The 23,853-nt window shown below is 35.7% G+C and overlaps 2 protein-coding genes across 3 annotated transcripts in view; both read right to left on the reverse strand.

Annotated features, from left to right (window-relative positions):
- The window catches only part of LOC306855363 (protein DENND6A-like), a 32,865-nt gene that overhangs the window by 6,541 nt on the left and 2,471 nt on the right, over positions 1-23,853 (reverse strand). For both annotated transcript variants that reach the window (XM_079394018.1, XM_079394017.1), the window contains exons 4-11: positions 6,234-6,346; positions 6,010-6,090; positions 3,194-3,299; positions 2,782-2,861; positions 2,626-2,685; positions 2,483-2,538; positions 1,798-1,920; positions 714-809 (exon numbers count right to left, since the gene is read on the reverse strand). In XM_079394018.1, coding sequence (XP_079250144.1) covers positions 714-809; positions 1,798-1,920; positions 2,483-2,538; positions 2,626-2,685; positions 2,782-2,861; positions 3,194-3,299; positions 6,010-6,090; positions 6,234-6,346 — 715 coding nt within the window. The remainder of the gene's footprint in view (positions 1-713; positions 810-1,797; positions 1,921-2,482; positions 2,539-2,625; positions 2,686-2,781; positions 2,862-3,193; positions 3,300-6,009; positions 6,091-6,233; positions 6,347-23,853) is intronic.
- Positions 10,258-16,316, reverse strand: LOC306855364 (sterile alpha motif domain-containing protein 3-like). Its single transcript, XM_079394019.1, has 6 exons — positions 16,266-16,316; positions 15,127-15,163; positions 13,090-14,048; positions 12,844-13,001; positions 12,658-12,750; positions 10,258-11,043 (listed from the first exon to the last, which is right to left on the reverse strand). The coding sequence occupies exons 3-6, from the start codon at positions 14,032-14,034 to the stop codon at positions 11,037-11,039; spliced, it is 1,203 nt and encodes a 400-aa protein (XP_079250145.1). The 5' UTR covers positions 14,035-14,048; positions 15,127-15,163; positions 16,266-16,316; the 3' UTR covers positions 10,258-11,036.

Raw genomic sequence — 23,853 nt, forward strand, 5'->3', positions numbered from 1 at the left:
CATGATTACAAATGTGATATTGATTTTATACAACAGTTCAAGTAAATATTAAAGAGACATACGTTTTAGACACCATATTGCCTGTTTTTGACACATTTCGCCAACAAAAAATAATTCCAGACAGCTACAGCACTGTTTTGTGTCTCTGAGCAACATGTTTGTTCAATGACTCACTTATTAACAGTGACTTGCTGACACCTGCTGGCGATTTTAATTTCACATTCAAAATTCCAATCATTTCAAATATCAAAACATTATGCATTTGTAAGTACAGGTTAAAGCACTCCATGTCCCTCTGAGCTGCATTAAACAGTGTGTAAATACATCTAAATACCACTTCAGATGCAACTTCTGCAAAGATTCATTTTGTTGATACTGGTTTCATTGGTTTGGTAACAGCCTAAATGTCTTATTATTGTAATTGACTGATTAAATGTAACAATTTGATTCAAAATATGCACACTTTTAGAAAACAAATGGCATTATTAAAAGGTAAAATTGCCCATAAAAGGTAAAAATCAATTTTAAACTTATATGAAAAGATTAATTCAATTTCACACAGAATATGAAGAATATCAAAAACTGCAGCTGTCCATGGTAGTCAAATATCAGAACAATAACACATTCGGCAAAATATCATCTAATTATCGTTATCGAACAATCCCAAAAAATATCACACACACACACAGATCTTTTACACATGGTTTACTTACGGAGCTTGCGTTCGAGTGGTGTATTCCTTAAACTCACTGTCATGAATGGTGAAGTACGGCCGGAAATCACTGCAGTAGCGCAGAGGAGAGACACAACTGCATGGAGACAGAGGGGTTTTTAGAAAGAAATCTAGAAGTCAGCATCTGCTCTTTTGTGGGTGAACAATATTCTGCTCACGTTAAACACCAAGTATGTTTTGTGCGTAACAGTGTCTCTGGAGTCTCTATATCACACACATCATGTGACTTCTGACTTATCTAGCTGCCCTTCTTCAAGGTCGACCACAGCATGTGACTCAGAAAACATTCAGCTTCCAGAAACTCAGCAACACAGAGCCAGAAAACACGATCTGATGCTGTTTAGTACTGCATTACACCCCTTGTGCTTGGACGCTCACTGAATTTGTCTAGAGTTCACTCACCAATTTGCATTTTTAAAAACATTTCATGTGCAATCAGAGAGAAACATGATCTAAACGAATCATTTCAAATTACATCTTAAGGAATCTTAAGAAAAAAAAAAAAAAGGAGATTCGGCTCTAAAATATGACTGGATGGATTGTAAAACAGCACATGAATTTTATACCATATAAACACAATAATTATGTATTCCTAATGTTATTTTAGTATCAATGATATACTATTTATTTATTTATTTTATAGCTTTATTAATATTTTGAATCAGTTTTTTTATGCATGTATATTGAATATATTTAGTCATTTAATTCCGTTTTTGTCATTTTTAGTATTTAAATTTAATTATATTTATAACTTTGTTTGTTATTTTAGTGCATCAATTTAAACTAAATTAAAACAAGAAATGTTACTACTTCAACAACTTTTTTAATTTTTTTAAAGTTTATTTCATGTAATGAAAATATTTTTTATGATATTAGTAATATAGATTAATCCTACTTATTCCATTAATTATCATTAGTGATTATTCATTCAAAATTGAAGCACTGTTTTAGAAACGCCAGCTAGAAGAGGCCACGTTACAGTGATTTTAACAGTTAAGAGTTCTAAAGAGAGTTACTATAACACCACCTCTCATGGATTAATACTTTATTATTATTAGCCGTACCTGACCAATGCCAACACAGTGTCTGAAGATTCTGCCGGTGAAGGAGCCATGACTACCAACGCTTCACCGAGCAACACGAGCTCCCATAACATCTGAATATGAAAAAACACTGGATGGAAACACCTGCAACATAAGAAACAATGAAAACATTATGTGAAATTTGGAGGCAATTTGGAGTCGTAGTAAACAATTTATGACCAATACACTGAAGTTCAAAAGTTTGAGATTGAAATTAATGCTTTTACATATTAAATCGATCAAATATGACAGTAAGGACATTTACACAATAGTTCTTTATTATTTCAAATAAATGTTGCTCTTTTGAACTTTCTATTCATCAAAGAATCCTAATAAACAGAAAGCATCACAATGTCCACAAAATATAGAGCAGCACAACTGTTTTCAACTTTGATTATAATCGGAAATATTTCTTGAGCAGAAAATCAGCATATTAGAATGATTTCTGAAGGACCATGTGACAAAATATTACTGTGTTTACTGTATTTTTGATTAAATAAATGCAACCTTGGTGAGCAGAAGAGACTTCTAGTGTATGTGAACAACTTGCACTTTTCTCAGTCACCAACAGGAGGCCCAAGACGACAAGCAATAAACAAATGCAGCCAACTATGATGTATAGTACAATATGTACCAGTCACACTAGCATACAATAAACATGCTTTACCTGAAGAGATCCACTTCATGGACGGTGGGCAGGACGATGGACACCAGACTGTCGCTCTGTGAATGAAAGATTAGACTCATTACATGAGAGCAAACTGATGTGACCCCAGTGAACATGTCACATCAACAGCATGCGGTTCATACCGGCGCGGACTGGACGAGCTGAGACGTCCCAGGCTTGTCGTAACACGTGGGGATGCGCAGCTGAGGAGAGCAGACGGCAACGGTCGTTAATGAAGTGCTATGGATATTCACACACACACTGAGCTGATATCTTACAAAGAAAGAAAATACAAGTACCTTCATGACCACACCCATGATGGGGAGCGTGAGGATCTTCCCCGGACACGGCGTGGGCCAGCGGTCAATGTCATTACATGCTTCAACACAAAAACAAAACATAATCATCATTTACATCGAGTCATTTATATCATCAATACATAGATTTCAGCAAAAAAACAAGATTAGGCAACATTATAAATAGTACATACAATTTTATAATGGAGGAATGTTGCTATGCAGTTACTAAGATATGGCTGGAAAGTGAGTGTTGTATGTGGTTTCCAGAGTTTTCCAATAAGAAAAGGAAATTAAATGTTCATAACATTATGTGACCCACAGTAGTAATGAAGCTTGCTTTAGCAAACACCTCTAATTGTTATCATCATAACTGTTGGTTTTACAGTCTGTAGTCCATGTTTTCAGGACTCACCGGCCTCTAAACACGGCTCCTGTTTCTCAAAGTATTCTGGGGCGATGAGCTTCAGTAAAGAGTGGAAAAAGGTCACGTAGGGCAGCTTGCTGATGAGAACCAGAGACTGGAGCAGAGAAGTACACACATGCATACACGATGAGAGAAATGTCATGAAGCTCAAAAATCCTCTCGCAATCCAGGCCAAAATAACAGACAGATTCTTAAAGGAATAATTCAGCTATTATCTTCCATAGCACAGAAAATAGATACTATGTAGTACATTCACACTGGTATACATTCGTGGCCTAATGGTTAGAGAGTTGGACTCGTAATCCAAAGGTTGCGGGTTTGAGTCTCAGGTCCGGCAGGGATTGTAGGTGGGGGGAGTGAATGTCCAGCGCTCTCTCCACCCTCAATACCACGACTGAGGTGCCCTTGAGCAAGGCACCGAACCCCCAACTGCTCCCCGGGCGCCGCAGCATAAATGGCTGCCCGTTGCTCCGGGTGTGTGTTCACTGCTGTGTGTGTGTGTGCACTTTGGATGGGTTAATTGCAGAACACAAATTCAGAGTATGGGTCACCATACTTGGCCACATGTCACTTCACTTTCCATTTCAAATATGGTGCATTAAGTACCTTTATGACACATTAAGGGTGATTTTTGTCATTTCTGGAGTTTGGCAGCTCCCAAAAAGTTGGCCTATGTATTTTTACTGAGTGTCACATTTGATACATCAGGGCTCATATAGTATAATAGAAGTAAAAATATGGATGAAAAACAGTTGACCAAAAATGTGCAATTCAGTGCAGACGCTGATATTTATATGGCCAAAGACTGATGAAATTCTGATGCTTGTAATGTAAATCAATGTGATCTTTATAACAGTACAGCAGACTAGTTACATAAAATAATATAAATATCAGCTGTCACTCTGTATCTCCCAAAAATACTGTATGTCTAAGATGATGATAAATGCATAGTTTGATGATCAAAACATAATGCAATGCAATAAAATAAGTACAAATTGCTCAAAATTGTGTGCAACAGGTTTTGTCAGAAAACCAGTAGGGAGTGGTAAGGAAACTAGAGTAACCAACATGGTTCTGTTACTAAAGAAAACAAACTGGGTTATGTCCATTCATGTCACAAACCACAATGTTTTATTGAAGCGCAGTGAATCACCTCAAGAATTGCATAAGAAGCTGTAGGGCAGCAAAAGCCCCAGAAAGCTCCGGTGTCAAAGAGTTTAGGTGTCGAAATACTCAACAGCTTCAAAAATAACGAGAAGTAAACTCTCTTGAAAAGTTCCAGATCTCCCCTCTAATCTCCGCCTCTATTTTTAGGGTGTGAACAACGTTCGCTGGTGATAGATCAGACTCACACTTCTGTTGCGGCGATGTAGTGTTGGGACTTGTTCAGTGCTGCGCTTGATCTTAGCTGGGTCCATTTTCAGTTTTAATGTAAGGACATGGGAACCAAAACAAAGCCAAAAACCATTTAAAGCTCCTTACTGTCAAAAAACACCACTCAACTTTGCTCAAATCACTACAACACACCACTCGACCAATCAGAGTAGAGGACAGGAACATAATGGGAAACACATATGCATTTAAAAACAAGAGTGAATCCCCTAAATGATCGGTTTGTGCGTTTATGGAAATTGTGCCATCCACTATTTTTGACCAAATTAATATTAAAGTGACCATAGAGCAATTTTAACCACACCACTGTTGACCATTTTGGTTATGTTTGGGAAAGCTGCTTTGAAGGGCATGCTTTTGAAGTGTTGCCATGTTCATTTATTATAAGCGCCTTTGGGCTTATTGTTTGAGCTCAGCTTTTAAAGCAATCCAGTTCATTGAGTCAATAATGTAGGCAGGAGCAGGCCACAATAATTTGGTCTTACTTTCAATATTTGGCATTGTTTCACTTTATTATGGCTTTGTTCTTGTTTGCACTATTTTCTAGCAAGATTTGGCAACGCTGAGTCAAGATGTACCTCGTTTCCTACAGAAGAGAGACATGACTCTGATACGCATTTAAATACTGTTTTTCATAAAGGGATAGTTCACCCAATAAATTTTTTTTTTATTTACTCACCTCAGGCCATCCAAGATGTGACTTTTTCTTCAGCAGAACAGTATAAAAGATTTTCAGCTGAAACTGTGGTCCTTGGTGATTCATAAAGTGCAAGTCAATGGCTACCGTCACTTGAGAGTCAAAAAAAAGCTTATACAAGTTAATACCCTTGTCTCTTGATAAGAAGTGAATGAAGTGAAATCGTTTCACTTCATACGATCTCAATATGTCGTCAGGAGCCATGCATATTAATTGTGTGTTCCTTGATCTGCTTTTTTGACTCTCAAGTGACGGCATCTGTTCACTTGGATTTCATGAAATCACCAAGGAGCACGGTTTCAACTAAAAAAAAAAATTCTATATGATGGAAGTCAATGGGGACCAACAACTGTTTGCTTACCAACACTCTTCAAAATATCTTCTTTTGTGTTCAGCAGAAGAATGAAATTCACACAGGTGAGTAAATGATGTCAGAATTTTCATTTTTGGGTGAACTTTCCCTTTAAGCAACCAAATTTAGCTGCAGTGTGCATGTAACCAACGTTGCATAAGTTTTAATATGCACTAAAGGGCCAGGAATTAGCTCTTGGGTGGATGAGGCATAAAATGCTTCACTGGAAAATTTGAAAACAGTCGCATCCCCAGAAGCGACCTGCATGTTATAACAAATACCAGATGTCACTTTAAATTTATCACCTCTCCGATCAACATGAGACTTCAGGTTCACGTGAAGAATAAATCATCATGGTCGTACCTTCTGAAAGTAGCCTCTCTTGAGCGACTTGTCTCGCACCTGTCTGAAGTACACATACCCATAGTAATAGCCCTGATCTCTCTGGGGAAAGAAGAAAACAAGCACATTTCATATTAGTAATAATGACATGCAACAGACTATTTGCAGAAGTATCTCAGTTTAGGGCCGTCTTTACTTCATTAACAGGCTGAGTTAGGACTTGAGTTGATGTCCTCAGCACTGACCTTGAGACAGACTGGTGCATCCCGGTCGAAGTGGTCGAGGAAACATCCGAGTGACGACTTCCTGCCTGCGGCCTGCCGGAAACGGAAGCAGAACTGTGTGTCCCCGAGACAACCTGTGAGCAGAGGCACAAATACTCACGTTTATCTGCAGAACTACGCAGTGCAAACGTGCACCGGCTGAATCAAGGACATTTTATTGAAACCATGTTTTCATGCGACGTGCTTGGTTTTTTCCAAAACAAATTTGACTGCAGCCACAATATTTAGGCTGACAAATCAATCTATTGTGCATCATCTCTCGGAAATAAAGGCCACGGTACCAAATTTATGTGCTTTTGCATTTCAAAATAGCCTATAGGCTTTAGTTTACATCACAGTACAGCAAAACCACACTTGAAATCAATGAAGGCAGTTCAAATTTATTGGGAGAGAATGAACTGACATCAATTTTTATTTTCCATTACCATGAACATTTCCAATATTACAGAAAATTTATTACATTTAAAATGTGTATTTCAACTTTTTTTTTTTCCAGAGTGCACTACCAAAAACCAACACAAAAATAACAACAAAACCCTACTCAAAACCAACACATTCTTAAAAAAATATATAATAATAATAATAATACAACAATAGAAAAAGTCCATTTTGATGTCATGGGGTCTTTATAATTACTACATGAACTCTCAGTGAATCACTATGAATAACACAAAGTTTCATATATTTAAAAAAAAAATCTAAAACAAATACAAAACAATAAATAATATAGAATAGCATATAAAATATATTATTAATACTAAAATACAAAATAATGTAATATAATATAATATAATTGAATCACACCAACATTCAACATTCACCAACATTAAAGCTTCAGGTCTAAAAAGTACAAAATAAAATACAAAATAATAAATAAAATAATATATAACATGTATTATTTATATTATTAATAATATAATAATTTAATTACAGAATAACACTAACTTTCAGATGTAAAAAAAACAACTAAAATAATTAACAACAATAAAATGCATTATATTATATATAATAAATCAAAATATTAACTCAGTAAATAAATAAATGAATAAAATGATATACTAAAATATTATATTAATAATAATTTTTTTAAAATCTGTATGTGGTGTAACATGGATATGACATCCACAAAAAATTAAACACGGATGGAAAATCCATAAATTACGTAACCATCTGGAGATTATTCTGGAATAAGACACAGAAGCACCGACTCCTCCATCACTTATGATGTCTTCAGGATGGACCCGACTGTTCCGGTTCAGACTAGGACAGCCGTGTTTGTCTCTATTTCGGTCTTTTCTACATCCAGTGATGTGTGTGGGCCACAAGGAACAAGGAAGGTGGTTTGTGAGAGTGTGAATCCGGATTACTGGCTCTATCTATGGCCTGTGACTGATGGATTACATCACGCTCTCAGTTAACGCTTTCCTCAACACCACGGGAGTCTATAAAAAGCAGCGTTTATGCAACATTTACAGTCTAATCCTGCTGAGAACATCTCTGAGAACGAACATCATCTAGCTACATGCTCGTTACGTCCTGGATCTAGAAAACCATTTAAATAATCAAACGCAAGATGATCAGGATGATAATTTAATAATTGTGTTTCAATCAATAACTAGGGCTGCATGCAAGATAATTAAAGAGGCATTGTCATGGACAACACTAAAGAGAGATGTATAATAGGCTGACAAATATATCTTTATACATACTAGATACTATTTAAAAGGATGATAATTAAAAGGGCCTTATCATAGAAAACACTCTAGACAAAGAACAAATGTTGACCAATCAGGGTTAACTAAAATAGAAACTAAAATTAAATCATAAAAAATTGCTGAAATAAAATAAAAATAAATAAAAATTAAAGCTGCAGTCTGTAAGTTTTGCCTCTTTGTCGCCATCCCTGTTTGAAACCTGCAACTGCAGTTACTTGCGGAATTATCTTCATTATGTGGGTCGGTTCCAGCTCGGATGAATCTAATGTTTTGAGGAGTATGTGTGGCTGCCAGTCACCGCACCGGTGTGGATCTTGTACTTAGGAATCACAGATTCTAGCCTACGTCTTGGAATATATGACCCAAATAAGAATCTTCACCGGATATTGTCATTTGAACAAGTAACAAGTCTGCCAGTTTTGTTCTGACCAACTAAGCAAAAAAATAAATTACAATAAATCACACTACATTAAATCTAACGATTAGCTTATTTCAAATCAAACTGTGCAAATAATTATTATTTGTTCTCAAATTGTTAACGTTAACAACATAAGCATTGCGTGATTGTGTGCATGTAGTGTGTATTTGCCTTACATTTAGATTTCAATTTCTGTACAGTCTATTCTCTAATTGTCATACCATTTGAATTTCATATAAAGACATTTTTAACCCAAAAAGCTAATTATTCTTCCTTAGAACTGCAAAACTTGTGTAATCCCACGTAGGCTATCTGCATTCAGATGCACATTTAAAACTGGAATATAATCAAATTTCAATCACTTGTGTTTCATAAAAACACAAATTTCCCACAAATTCCTACCAGTACCACTCAAATGAGAAAACATTAAGCTTAACGTTGTGAATCGGGCTAAGGTAAAGAGATAGTTTTAAACACTGGCTGGTTATGCACTTGCTCAAAAATAGATTTTGGATCATTTTTAACCTAAAAAAAAAAAAAAAAAAGTTACAGACTGCAGCTTCAACTAAAAGAAAAGAAAATATAGGAAAAAAAAAATATTTCAGCTAGTTGCAACAACATTTGTCATTTTATAATTTACTTTAACTTGATGCACTAAAATACGTAAAACTAAAATAAAAATTAATAAAAAACTATTTAGATATATATATTTTAATAAAGTACTAAAATGACAAAAGCACTCTAAAACAAGCTCAAATTAAAATTTAAGATATAAAACGAAAAATGAATGAAAACTGAAGATATACAAATAAAAACTGATTCAAAATATTGAGGAAACTACATTAGTATCTCAATGATACTAAAATAATGTGACAAATATATATATATATATATTTTTTTACAGGGAGAAATTTTTATACTTTTTTTAAATATCAGTTCTTCTAAAAATGCCATTTTTCTGTAAAGTACAGCACAAAATGGATTGTTCAAAAATAGTCATGCTTGTGATGTCAGCCATAAACATTTCAATGTTTATTCAAAACATTGCTATTTTATAATTGATTTATAATTGAGGTATTACTATTCCCACTGCAAACTCCAATACAATGTACTTGCAGTTTTCTACACTGTAAAAAAACACACAAAAAAAAACATAATTGATTTTTGGAGTACGTTTTACAAGAAAACATCATTTCAAAATCTCAAGTTTAATTCAGTGTGTTACTTGCTGATTCTTTGTAATTATCTGTGAACTTTACCAGCAATTTCTGAGTGAAAATTGTTTCTATACCATATTTTTTCAGTGTATAAACAAGCTTCATACATTAATTCTCACCCATCGTATACATGTTAAGATCTTGCTAATTACCTATAAAACCCTGAATGGTTTGGCACCTCAGTATTTGAGTGAGCTCTTATCTCATTATAGTCCTTCACGTCCGCTGCGATCTCAAAACTCTGGCCATTTGATAACACCTACACTGTAAATCCTAATAAGTTCAGCTTACTTAGAAAAACTTTGGAAACCGATTGCCTTATTTTTGCAAAGCAAACTTAAAAAGAAAACTGAAGTTAACTTAATAAATAGCTGCAAGTAAAGAAAACAAACACAACCTAAGTAAATTAAATTACAAACAGGAAGTTAGTTTAACATAAATTGTTGTTAACATACTCTAGAATATTTATTAAACTTACTTAGGATTTAATAGTAAGACTACTTTATTTCATTAACTTAACTTAGTTTTATATTGTGTTCTGCAAACATATTCAACGCTATTAATCTCAACATGACTTTAATCTGCCATTTTAATAGACTGAAAAAAATACATGCAATCGGTTTCCACAATTTTTTCAGGTAAAGTGAACGTAATTTTATTAGTTGAACAAGTATGGACTGCACTTAACACAAGTCTAAAATTCTCTATTTATTTTTAGGAAAAACAGGTTTTGTTTTGTTTTGTTTTTTTACAAAAAAACTTTAAGAACATCACAAAAATGTTATTCCAAAATATCTGTGTTCTGTTAAGCACTTTCTTGAATAGACAGTATTGGGCTGTCATATTTTCTGAACGGGCACTTCAAACAGTAGCAGCATAGCAAAAAAAAATAATAATAATTAAATATAAAACGGGCCTTTACAGTCCTGAAATACAAACATTTGGAAAGGCTTTAAACTACCTAACAAAGACTGTAACGACTTACTTGAGCCATGCACTGGCTACCTGAAATTAGTGCAATTAAATATGCCAATATGCTAACATCTTGAACACTTTAAACATGGCAATGCAAGCATCCAAGGCAGAAAGTGAGAAGTTTAGCTTAAAAGCTGATTTTTCAGGGTCTGGAGCTTGGGTTTGACATTCTTCCCTCCCAAAGAAAGAAACACCCGCTGAATAAAATCAAATGTGTTCCTCATTGTCTTTGGGTAATCCAAATTTAAAGCATAGATCAAAGCAAAGAGAAGACATACAGCATGTGGAAAATTTGGGACATCATCCACAACAATTCTTCCCTCCAGAATGATTGCCCATGTTGCGTCCATTCTGAGGGCGTTTGGACGTTTGGCAGGCATGTCTTCAGTTAAAACTGTGAGAAGGCCAACATCTACTTCGCTGAAGTCAGCATCTACATCTATATCCTAAGTAGAAAAAAGGAGAATTGTGAATTTCTTTATTCAAACAAATGTTCTGCAGCATGCACTGACCAGGAGATCAAGAGCAAAGGTAAAAAAGCAAACAAACAAAAAAAAACATTTACTTGTCCTTGTGTTTGATTCATACTGATGGTGATGCGTCTCCCAAAAGCAACTATGGTGGAAAAGTTACAACCAATAGAGTTCAATTAACAACCACAGTTATCTAACAATGATTTTGGGACACGCACCTCAAAGAGGATATATTGAAGTTAACATTATGATCAACAAAGACATAAGATTCATAGTCTAAGAGTTGTAAAAACAAAACACAGTTTCAGAAATATTAAACCACTTGGTGAACTATTCTTTTAAATTCTGTTTTCTTTTCACCAGCACCTACTACATGCATTTAGACATCTTGGAATATACAAGTTCTGTAGACTACTTCATTATACTTTTACATTGTTCTGAATTATTAACCTCATACAACTGAATTAGGAATACATTGAACTTTAACAATATGGTATTTATACTGCTTGGTCCACCATTAAGATTTTAGAGCATTATCTTTTCGTTATGGAGAAATCAGCAATGTCACAAATCAAAATTGTTTCAGAAAAGACGAATACAGTATTTACTGCAAACCACCAAGAAGTTTTAGTATAGAACAAAATGGCTTAAAGGAGTTCACTTCCAGAATAAAAATTTACAGATAATTTACTCCACCTTCAACATCCAAGATGTTCATGTTTTTGTTTCTTCAGTCGTAAAGAAATTGTTTTAAGGAAAAAATATTTCAGGATTTCTCTCCATGTAGTGGACTTCTATGGTGCCCATGAGTTTGAACTTCCAAAATGCAGTTTAAATGCAGTTTCAAAGGACTCTAAACGAGCCCAGCTGAGGAAGAATGGTCTTATCTAGTGAAATGATTGGTTATTTAAAAAAAAAAAAAAAAATAAATAGTTTATATACTTTTTTTTACCTCAAATTCTCATCTTGTCTAGGTCTGCGTGTACTCTGAGTATTCCGGTTCATGACAGTTAAGGTATGTCGAAAAACTCCCATCGCATTTTCTCCAACTTCAAAATCGCCCTACAGGAGCACCGACCCAGTGTTTACAAAGTGAATGTGCAAAGATCAAACTCTTTACAAAAAAAGGTAAAACACCAATGTAGAACGATTTTAAAGTTGGAGAAGAAAATAAGACGGGAGTTTTTCTGACATACCCTAACTGTCATGAAGCGGAATACACAGTTCACACAGAGCTGGACAAGTTAAGAAATATATAAGCAATTTCTTTTATTTATTTATTTTTTTAAAATAACCAATCCTTTTGCTAGATAAGATATTCTGTCTCAGTTGGGATTGTTAAGAGCCCTTTGAAGCTGCATTTAAACTTCATTTTATAAGTTCAAACTCACAGGCACCATTGAATTCCACTATATAGAGAAAATTCCTGAAATGTTTTCCCTCAAAAAACTATTTGTTTATGACTGAAGAAAGAAAGACAGACATGAACATCTTGGATGACAAGGTGGGGAAGAAATTATTTGTAATTTTTTGTTCTGGAAATTAACTTCTCCTTTAAGAAAACAAAACACCAATAACATTACTTACAAAGCACATCCTGAGAAACTCCTCTGAGTCATCCCCCAGAAGAAGTGGAAGACTCTGAAGCACTGCAGTGCGAACATGTGTAACATTGGATGACTATGAAAAAGGAGAGACAAATAGACAAGTTATAGGTCAAAGATATCAATTATATGCAAATCATGATTCAAAGATGACATCACAAAGAAATACCGTTGAATCAACTTGTTGCAAAATTTCATCCAGTTTTTTCCCTGCTTTCCTCCTTTTTTCTGGGATATTTCAATCAAGCGAGCAGAATGCGTGTCCAATGCAGCATAGAACTCAGATGTCAGATTTTTTCCTGATATGCGGTTGAATTCTGCTAAGATCTAAGCACAAACATGGAGTTGTTAACATTCAAACACACAATTCATTAAACAAAAAAAAAACAAGGATTTAAAGAGAAAGGAAACAAACCTGGCTCTCCATGAAAAGTGCTGGCCACTTTTCCAAGATCTCACAGACAGGAGGTTCAGAGTGGACTATTTCTCTACGCCTCAGGGCAAATGTACCGTCCATCTTCTTCCCAATCAAGCTCATGTTTGGGGGCCTCTTTTTACATTCTTCTACTAGGTCTTTTCTTATACTCTCTTGACTTTCGTCGCCTTCCCCGTTCGGAAAGTTTGGCAAGAAATTTAATTCAAACCGTCTGGGTTTTTTGATGGCTGACTTTGCACCTCCCATTGTTGCACCTCTCTTTCCGACAACAGCAACATCACTACAGCCCGATTTACGCAACTTTGTTCTGTAGTTGGCCATCTTAAATTTTAGGCTGTTCTTCCACCCAGCTGAGCCTGTTGGTGAGCCCTGCTCAGTCAAACAGGGATGAGCTTTAATGAGAGCTGAGGCAACTTGGGCAAAATCTTCATCCCTGGGATACGCCTTATAGGTGTACATGGCCCCTGCAAGTGCTTCCAGTATGTCGTGCTTTATGTCTCTTCCAACATCAATAGTTGTGCCGTCTTTCATAAAAGCAAGGTTTCCCTGACGGAGACGGTACTCAACATGAACTGAGAATTTGGGTATTTCAAAATCCTCTGGCCATTCAAATTGTCGTTCAGCAGACAACTGATCTGATGTATCAGATCCAGAGAGAAGTACAGTGTCAGCTTGACTTGAGGAGGGAGATGTGTGTAGAGGAATTATTTTCAGTGTTGCTCTCTCTGGCAAATCATTAATGTCACTGACGTTACATAGCGCATTACCAAAGTCAGGGTCTTCGTATTGGACACTGAAGGTGTATGTGAGCTGCAGCTTCTCTTTCAGTGCTTGTTTCAAAGAATCAACATCAGCTGGTTTTTCAGGAATGATTACTTTTCGGATGTTAGCATCGTGCACAATAACGTGAAGTGTCATCGACATGGCTATGTGAAATTCTGAAACAAAGAAAAGAGCAGAAGTAAAAATGACAAGAAATAATACAATTCAATGTCATTTAACAGCAGATGTAATACTTCAATGTGACATAGCACCGGCCTCGGACATTATAACCAGCCAAAGGGAAGGGGTCATTTAGCTCAGAAGGCAGGACAACTTGCAGTGAATGTAAACTGCACTATTCATAAGAGCGTAAATGCTCAGTGTACCATGCAGTCTGGGGTTTGCAGAGGAACATAACATCAGTGTTGATTGTCAAGATTCTCTCAATTCGCATGAATTCTGGCAAACCTGAACAAGATCCAACTGAAACCACCATGTCTGGGCAGTACTTAATCCCATTAACAAGCTCTTTTACAACTGTGCCATCTACCTCACCATAGTGCTTTTCAATAGTTTGCCGTATTGTGTTATATAACAGTGGCTCAGACAATAAATTAATCTGATTGAACTGTTGGATAATGTCTTGTGTAGCGCTTTCAGAAATATGCAAGATTGTTTGCATTTTCAGTAAAAGTGATGCCAAATTGTGTTCCAGTTTTTGTTTTGTGTCATCCAAATTTCCATGTTCCTTATTACATTCATCTTCACTGCCAGAGCTGTCAACCAGCGGATGAGCATTATCTTCTGTGTGACCAGGTTGAGTTCTTAACATGATCCCCAATTTAAAATGTTCATGGCAGTGGTGCTGGTGTGCCTTACTTTTATGTGCATTAAACGTGGAGTAGATGTTTGTCTCAAATGAACAGTCTTTGAAAGGACATTGAACTCTCTCGTTATTCCTCAAATGAGTACGCAAATGGGCAAAATAATCTGACATGCTACATGGCTCTATTAAGTCACAAACATGGCACTTGTAACAAACTAAATCATGACCAGAACTACTTGATTCTGCAGTTCTTTGTTGGGAATGGATTTTTGATAAATGTACTTTTAATGCATTAAATGACTTAAAAGCACACGGACAGTCAGTATGGAGACATGGTATTGGAACAACTTGTGAATATGTTCCATGGCTTATGCGGTAGTGCTTAAGAAGTTGTGCCCTCTTTTCTGATGTGTAAATGCAAACCTTACATTTCCACTGCATAGCAGCTCCTCATCTATTGGAATTCTGGAAAGAAAATGAAAAAAGTTATTCCATCAATCAAATGTCAATTAAAAAAAACAGATGCAGTGTTTCTGTTTTGTTTTGTTTAATTGTAAGACACCTATTCAATATTAGTTATTTTAAAACTAACTAAAATTATCTACTTTTTTTCCCCCCAACAAGTTTACTGTGTTTTAAATTAAGGGAGACACTTCCAAAAAGAATGAAACAAATAAAATAATTCTTAACAGTTTGACTTAAGGAGCTGTAAATTCTTACATCAGGACAATAAGGTAATGCTTTTTATTTTAATGAGACATGGTATAACAAGAATATATATGGCCTTCTTAAGTTACTAATACCTGTCAGACGTGGAATGATGGGTACTGGCTTACAAACTCAACTAAAAAAAACACCTCAACATGCCCGTTTTATTTGCTGCCTACAGATTAACGTTATCGTAATCACCATAATAAGCACGCATATTTTCGTGGCAACAGGTTTGACTGGAGTGGAGTTCAACACTCCTAGCCGTGTTTTTAACACGCCGTGTCCAAGTACAAAAAAAAAGAACCTGTTTCAAAATGTCTGCCAGATATCTGACTGGATTGCGCGTTCTTTAGAGTGAATGCAACCATGTCTTTGTGCTGCCTAACGTTAGTTTGAAAGTGGCGCGCCCAGCACGTTTGATAGCATATAAATTATGCTTACATCTTATGAAAACTATTCAGTCACAGTCGCAAAATTAAAAAAGAGGTCACCATTTGACACGTTGTGTAAAATTGTCACTGAATTTCATATTATGTAAGTTAATTGTGCCACGTCACGCATTATCTTGATCAATCATCAATTCAGATTACCTGCACACTCCTGTACAAATGAATTAATTAATAGTAAGTTACTTCATAGGCGACCAGACAGCTGATACTTACAGATATCGAGCGGAAAGTAACTAGTTTGAAGAGAAATAGCTTCAAATAACGAGCTGTGTTTAAGACGTGTTACTGAAAGTTGTTAATATGAGCTAATAAAGTCCACAAAAGCATGCAATAACGAAAAAAATAACGATTAGTAAGACTAGCTAACAAAAATATCAGATAATTAGGTTCAAATTAAAAGAGATTACCTTAAATTCACCGATGTAGGTCCTCTCACTCTGAATCCTCAATCCATCTGCATTGGGTGGGGGCGGGGTGGCGCGAAGGAAAAATAATCCCCGACTACGCATGCGTAACAGCACGCCTTAGACATTTTGAGTAATTTTACTTAAATTACATTAGTTATGGGAGCTATGTGTTCAAATATTTCAGCAACAATTTAAAATTTTAAGTAAACTCAACTTTTTGGTTAAAATCAAGTAAACATACTAGTATTTCTATAGTAAGGAATACTATTTGGTTTTACAGTGTACAATATCAAAATCAACTGCGGGCGGGAGATCGTTTTCCTATTTAGCGCCCAAACTCTGGAACAATCTACCTAACACTGTTCGGGAAGCAGACGCACTCGGTCAGTTTAAATCTAGATTAAAGACCCATCTCTTTAACCTGGCTTACACATAATACACTATCGCATTTCTATAATTCAGATCCGTTAAAGGATTGTTAGGCTGCATTAATTAGGTCAACCGGGAACACTTCCTAAAACACCGGATGTACTTGTTACATTGTTAGAAGAATGGCATCTACACTAATATTAGTCAGTTTCTTTCTTATTCCGAGGTCACCGTCGCCACCCAGATCCAGACTGTATCCAGATCAGATGGTGGATCAGCACCTAGAGATGACCTCTACAGCCAGGACACCTAGATGAGCCCCAGAGACTGATCCCCAGTGAAGACCCTGTCTCCAAGACGGCCATCGGGACAAGACCACAGGAACCAGATGAGTCCTTCGCACAGTCTGATTTTGCTTTAGTCTAGATTTAAACTGCTGATTTTGTCTGGCCAGAGGAGAATGACACTATTTTGACAAACTATTTCCCGTCTAAATACTGCAAAGCTGATATAAAGCCACCCAGCTTTATATCAAGCCGATGTAAAGCTGCTTTGACACAATTTGCATTGTTAAAAGCGCTATACAAATAATATTGGCTTGACCCATCATTCTGAGTAAGACATTCACAGATTTACTGAACACAACAAACAAATGCGCAGTTGGCTGCATTGCTGCTGAGAGAGAACGAATGGCACGTAATGTCACAACAGACTCACTCTTTCACATCGCATGGGTTGGCAGGAACTCTGTTGCCACAGCAACTCGCATGCTTTTCCTGCCGTGAGTGGGTCGCCTCACCCACAGCATGCGAGAGAGGACACTAACGCACGCCACAAATATCCATATGCACAGCCTGACCCGCAGACGCCGGCATCTGACTCCAGACCTCCCTGAGGAAAACGGCTCCGGGAAACTGATATCAGAGATGAGAGACTTTTTCAAAACAGCACAATGGCAATAACTTGGGCGAATCACTGCAACATTGAATCATGGGCTATGAGAACTGGAGGTCCTCTAGTAAAAGGGCGAGTCAGATTTGCAGGTTACATCTGGATTTTTCTTCAACATCTGTCAAACAGACCATTTGCATCAGGATATCCTGTAAGCGCAGAATGTCTCATCTAAGCGTATTAATAAACTAAAATAATACAAAAATAAAATTAAAATAAATTTAGTATCTGCAATACTGTGACTTTACTTATTAATGGATGCCATAAAGTACATTACAGTTAAAATGGGTCTGTATAATTTTGGCTGCGGTTATTTGATTAGTAAAAGCAGTAATATTTTGAAGTATTATAACAATTTAAAATAGCTGTTTTCCATTTTAATATACATTATAATGTCATTTAATCCTGTGATCAAAGCTGTATTTTCAGCATCATTACTCCAGTCTTCAGTGTCACATGATCCTTCAGAAATCATAATAATATGTTGCTCAAAAAACATTTAATATTATTATTATTATATTTATCATTATTATCCATGTTTAAAACAGTTGTGCTGCTGCTTTTTTTGTGTGGAAACCATAATACTTTTAATTTGATTGTTTTATATAATGTTTGTGAAAAACAGTCAAAATAATGTTCCTTCAACATTCAGCGTAAGAGATATATTTATGCATCACTTATTCTGACCGGTACTTATTAAAATATATAAAAAAATATTTTATATTTAAAAGATTAAAACGTTCTTGCTGAAAAATGGGTAAAGCGTAGTGGCTTGATGGATAGTGGCAAAGATTTGTAAAAATTTCAAGTTACAAGTAATTAGTATTTTTAGGCTTCACTGTGATCCTTAAATAGAGTCTTTTTATGTAATTTAATGATTGATGGTTCAAAATATGATGGACTTTTTTTGGTATATGAACTATTGTTACACTGAATGATGTTTTGTCTGTAAATCATTGTAAAAATGTATGAGTCATTATTTTTTGCACAAAAAAAAGTATTAAATAGGACACATTCCAATTTATATATACATATATGTATATTTATGTATATGATAAGATTGCTTAACTAGTTTGTAAAATATAATACACATTTGCGCTTTCAACAAGACATGCTACATGCTGTAGGATAGTATACTGTATTGTAGGAGAGCTGAAGTGAGTAGAATGATGGGATAGGATGTCTGCAAATACATCAGGGTCTCCAGTTTCCGAAAGATGAGAACAGGATCACTATCACACCAGGAAATTCACTAGTGGTGAGTGAACTCTGCAAACTCGCATGTTTGCATATTTACAACGTCATTAACAGGACTGTCCTGTAATCTTCAAATCCTGTTCCTCCTCGTTTGTACCGCATCGCTATTAATAACCCAAGTTTATTACAAACTAAAGTAACACGCAGAGCTGAATCTGTGAAGATCAGAGATGCCATTTTTATCACAGCTGATACTGTGGAAAACAACACCAACTGCTTTATTTACAGTATTGACAAATGCTGAAGACTTTTGTTTGAGATAAGCAAAGCTGTTAACATCAAATGCAAAACATTAAAACTAATTTTCCATATAAAAAAAATAATAATAATGCTTCCTCCAGTGAAAAAGTACATCTGTCGTCATCTCACATCAAAAACCACCCACATATTTGTTTACAATTGGACTGATTTGGCTTGTAAACGGTGCTTGATCTGTGCACATTTCTCTCCTGATTCAGACCACTTTTTCACTGAAGAAAGCGTTATTTTGCATTATGAACTGGCATTTTAGACAGAAGCAACAGTTTTGTGTTAAAAACGCCTTAATGATGGATTTGTTTCTAACAAATACATAGCTTTTTGCTTCACAAAACATTAATTGATGGACTGGAGTCGTGTGGATTATTGTGATGTTTCTATCAGCTGTTTGGACTCTCATTCTGACGGCACCCATTCACTGCAGAGCATCCATTGCTGAGCAAGTGATGCAATGCTCAATCTCTCAAAATATGTTCCCAAGAAGAAACAAACTCACATTATATATTTACATCAAAACACACACTGCTACGAAGCAACTACAAGTGTGTGCAATCACAGATATTGATCTACTCAGTCAATGACGGTCCATTAATATCTCTAATCCAGAAGAGTCAGATACTCCACAACCCACGCTGTGAGTTTCTTTCTGAATATGCATGTGGCGTTACTGGAGGGAGATGTCAAACTCTCATCCCACACACATTAGCGTAAGACACATGGGTCATAGTACTCACTCAGATGAATTACAATCCTCTAAATCAAACCTTAACAGCAGGAAAATACACTGCTTAATCACAACACAGACACTTTGAGCACTAATAATACTCACATATAGTATAAAAAGTATAGAAACTAAAATTAAATCATAAAAAATTGCTGAAATAAAATAAAAATAAATAAAAATTAAAGCTGCAGTCTGTAAGTTTTGCCTCTTTGTCGCCATCCCTGTTTGAAACCTGCAACTGCAGTTACTTGCGGAATTATCTTCATTATGTGGGTCGGTTCCAGCTCGGATGAATCTAATGTTTTGAGGAGTATGTGTGGCTGCCAGTCACCGCACCGGTGTGGATCTTGTACTTAGGAATCACAGATTCTAGCCTACGTCTTGGAATATATGACCCAAATAAGAATCTTCACCGGATATTGTCATTTGAACAAGTAACAAGTCTGCCAGTTTTGTTCTGACCAACTAAGCAAAAAAATAAATTACAATAAATCACACTACATTAAATCTAACGATTAGCTTATTTCAAATCAAACTGTGCAAATAATTATTATTTGTTCTCAAATTGTTAACGTTAACAACATAAGCATTGCGTGATTGTGTGCATGTAGTGTGTATTTGCCTTACATTTAGATTTCAATTTCTGTACAGTCTATTCTCTAATTGTCATACCATTTGAATTTCATATAAAGACATTTTTAACCCAAAAAGCTAATTATTCTTCCTTAGAACTGCAAAACTTGTGTAATCCCACGTAGGCTATCTGCATTCAGATGCACATTTAAAACTGGAATATAATCAAATTTCAATCACTTGTGTTTCATAAAAACACAAATTTCCCACAAATTCCTACCAGTACCACTCAAATGAGAAAACATTAAGCTTAACGTTGTGAATCGGGCTAAGGTAAAGAGATAGTTTTAAACACAAAAAAAAACATAATTGATTTTTGGAGTACGTTTTACAAGAAAACATCATTTCAAAATCTCAAGTTTAATTCAGTGTGTTACTTGCTGATTCTTTGTAATTATCTGTGAACTTTACCAGCAATTTCTGAGTGAAAATTGTTTCTATACCATATTTTTTCAGTGTATAAACAAGCTTCATACATTAATTCTCACCCATCGTATACATGTTAAGATCTTGCTAATTACCTATAAAACCCTGAATGGTTTGGCACCTCAGTATTTGAGTGAGCTCTTATCTCATTATAGTCCTTCACGTCCGCTGCGATCTCAAAACTCTGGCCATTTGATAACACCTACAATATCAAAATCAACTGCAGGCGGGAGATCGTTTTCCTATTTAGCGCCCAAACTCTGGAACAATCTACCTAACACTGTTCGGGAAGCAGACGCACTCGGTCAGTTTAAATCTAGATTAAAGACCCATCTCTTTAACCTGGCTTACACATAATACACTATCGCATTTCTATAATTCAGATCCGTTAAAGGATTGTTAGGCTGCATTAATTAGGTCAACCGGGAACACTTCCTAAAACACCGGATGTACTTGTTACATTGTTAGAAGAATGGCATCTACACTAATATTAGTCAGTTTCTTTCTTATTCCGAGGTCACCGTCGCCACCCAGATCCAGACTGTATCCAGATCAGATGGTGGATCAGCACCTAGAGATGACCTCTACAGCCAGGACACCTAGATGAGCCCCAGAGACTGATCCCCAGTGAAGACCCTGTCTCCAAGACGGCCATCGGGACAAGACCACAGGAACCAGATGAGTCCTTCGCACAGTCTGATTTTGCTTTAGTCTAGATTTAAACTGCTGATTTTGTCTGGCCAGAGGAGAATGACACTATTTTGACAAACTATTTCCCGTCTAAATACTGCAAAGCTGATATAAAGCCACCCAGCTTTATATCAAGCCGATGTAAAGCTGCTTTGACACAATTTGCATTGTTAAAAGCGCTATACAAATAATATTGGCTTGACCCATCATTCTGAGTAAGACATTCACAGATTTACTGAACACAACAAACAAATGCGCAGTTGGCTGCATTGCTGCTGAGAGAGAACGAATGGCACGTAATGTCACAACAGACTCACTCTTTCACATCGCATGGGTTGGCAGGAACTCTGTTGCCACAGCAACTCGCATGCTTTTCCTGCCGTGAGTGGGTCGCCTCACCCACAGCATGCGAGAGAGGACACTAACGCACGCCACAAATATCCATATGCACAGCCTGACCCGCAGACGCCGGCATCTGACTCCAGACCTCCCTGAGGAAAACGGCTCCGGGAAACTGATATCAGAGATGAGAGACTTTTTCAAAACAGCACAATGGCAATAACTTGGGCGAATCACTGCAACATTGAATCATGGGCTATGAGAACTGGAGGTCCTCTAGTAAAAGGGCGAGTCAGATTTGCAGGTTACATCTGGATTTTTCTTCAACATCTGTCAAACAGACCATTTGCATCAGGATATCCTGTAAGCGCAGAATGTCTCATCTAAGCGTATTAATAAACTAAAATAATACAAAAATAAAATTAAAATAAATTTAGTATCTGCAATACTGTGACTTTACTTATTAATGGATGCCATAAAGTACATTACAGTTAAAATGGGTCTGTATAATTTTGGCTGCGGTTATTTGATTAGTAAAAGCAGTAATATTTTGAAGTATTATAACAATTTAAAATAGCTGTTTTCCATTTTAATATATATTATAATGTCATTTATTCCTGTGATCAAAGCTGTATTTTCAGCATCATTACTCCAGTCTTCAGTGTCACATGATCCTTCAGAAATCATAATAATATGTTGCTCAAAAAACATTTAATATTATTATTATTATATTTATCATTATTATCCATGTTTAAAACAGTTGTGCTGCTGCTTTTTTTGTGTGGAAACCATAATACTTTTAATTTGATTGTTTTATATAATGTTTGTGAAAAACAGTCAAAATAATGTTCCTTCAACATTCAGCGTAAGAGATATATTTATGCATCACTTATTCTGACCGGTACTTATTAAAATATATAAAAAAATATTTTATATTTAAAAGATTAAAACGTTCTTGCTGAAAAATGGGTAAAGCGTAGTGGCTTGATGGATAGTGGCAAAGATTTGTAAAAATGTCAAGTTACAGGTAATTAGTATTTTTAGGCTTCACTGTGATCCTTAAATAGAGTCTTTTTATGTAATTTAATGATTGATGGTTCTAAATATGATGGACATTTTTTTGGTATATGAACTATTGTTACACTGAATGATGTTTTGTCTGTAAATCATTGTGAAAATGTATGAGTCATTATTTTTTGCACAAAAAAAGTATTAAATAGGACACATTCCAATTATACATATATGTATATTTATGTATATGATAAGATTGCTTAACTAGTTTGTAAAATATAATACACATTTGCGCTTTCAACAAGACATGCTACATGCTGTAGGATAGTATACTGTATTGTAGGAGAGCTGAAGTGAGTAGAATGATGGGATAGGATGTCTGCAAATACATCAGGGTCTCCAGTTTCCGAAAGACGAGAACAGGATCATTATCACACCAGGAAATTCACTAGTGGTGAGTGAACTCTGCAAACTCGCATGTTTGCATATTTACAACGTCATTAACAGGACTGTCCTGTAATCTTCAAATCCTGTTCCTCCTCGTTTGTACCGCATCGCTATTAATAACCCAAGTTTATTACAAACTAAAGTAACACGCAGAGCTGAATCTGTGAAGATCAGAGATGCCATTTTTATCACAGCTGATACTGTGGAAAACAACACCAACTGCTTTATTTACAGTATTGACAAATGCTGAAGACTTTTGTTTGAGATAAGCAAAGCTGTTAACATCAAATGCAAAACATTAAAACTAATTTTCCATATAAAAAAAATAATAATAATGCTTCCTCCAGTGAAAAAGTACATCTGTCGTCATCTCACATCAAAAACCACCCGCATATTTGTTTACAATTGGACTGATTTGGCTTGTAAACGGTGCTTGATCTGTGCACATTTCTCTCCTGATTCAGACCACTTTTTCACTGAAGA

Source organism: Barbus barbus, assembly GCF_936440315.1.
Source record: "Barbus barbus genome assembly, chromosome: 35".
Lineage (NCBI taxonomy): Eukaryota > Metazoa > Chordata > Actinopteri > Cypriniformes > Cyprinidae > Barbus > Barbus barbus.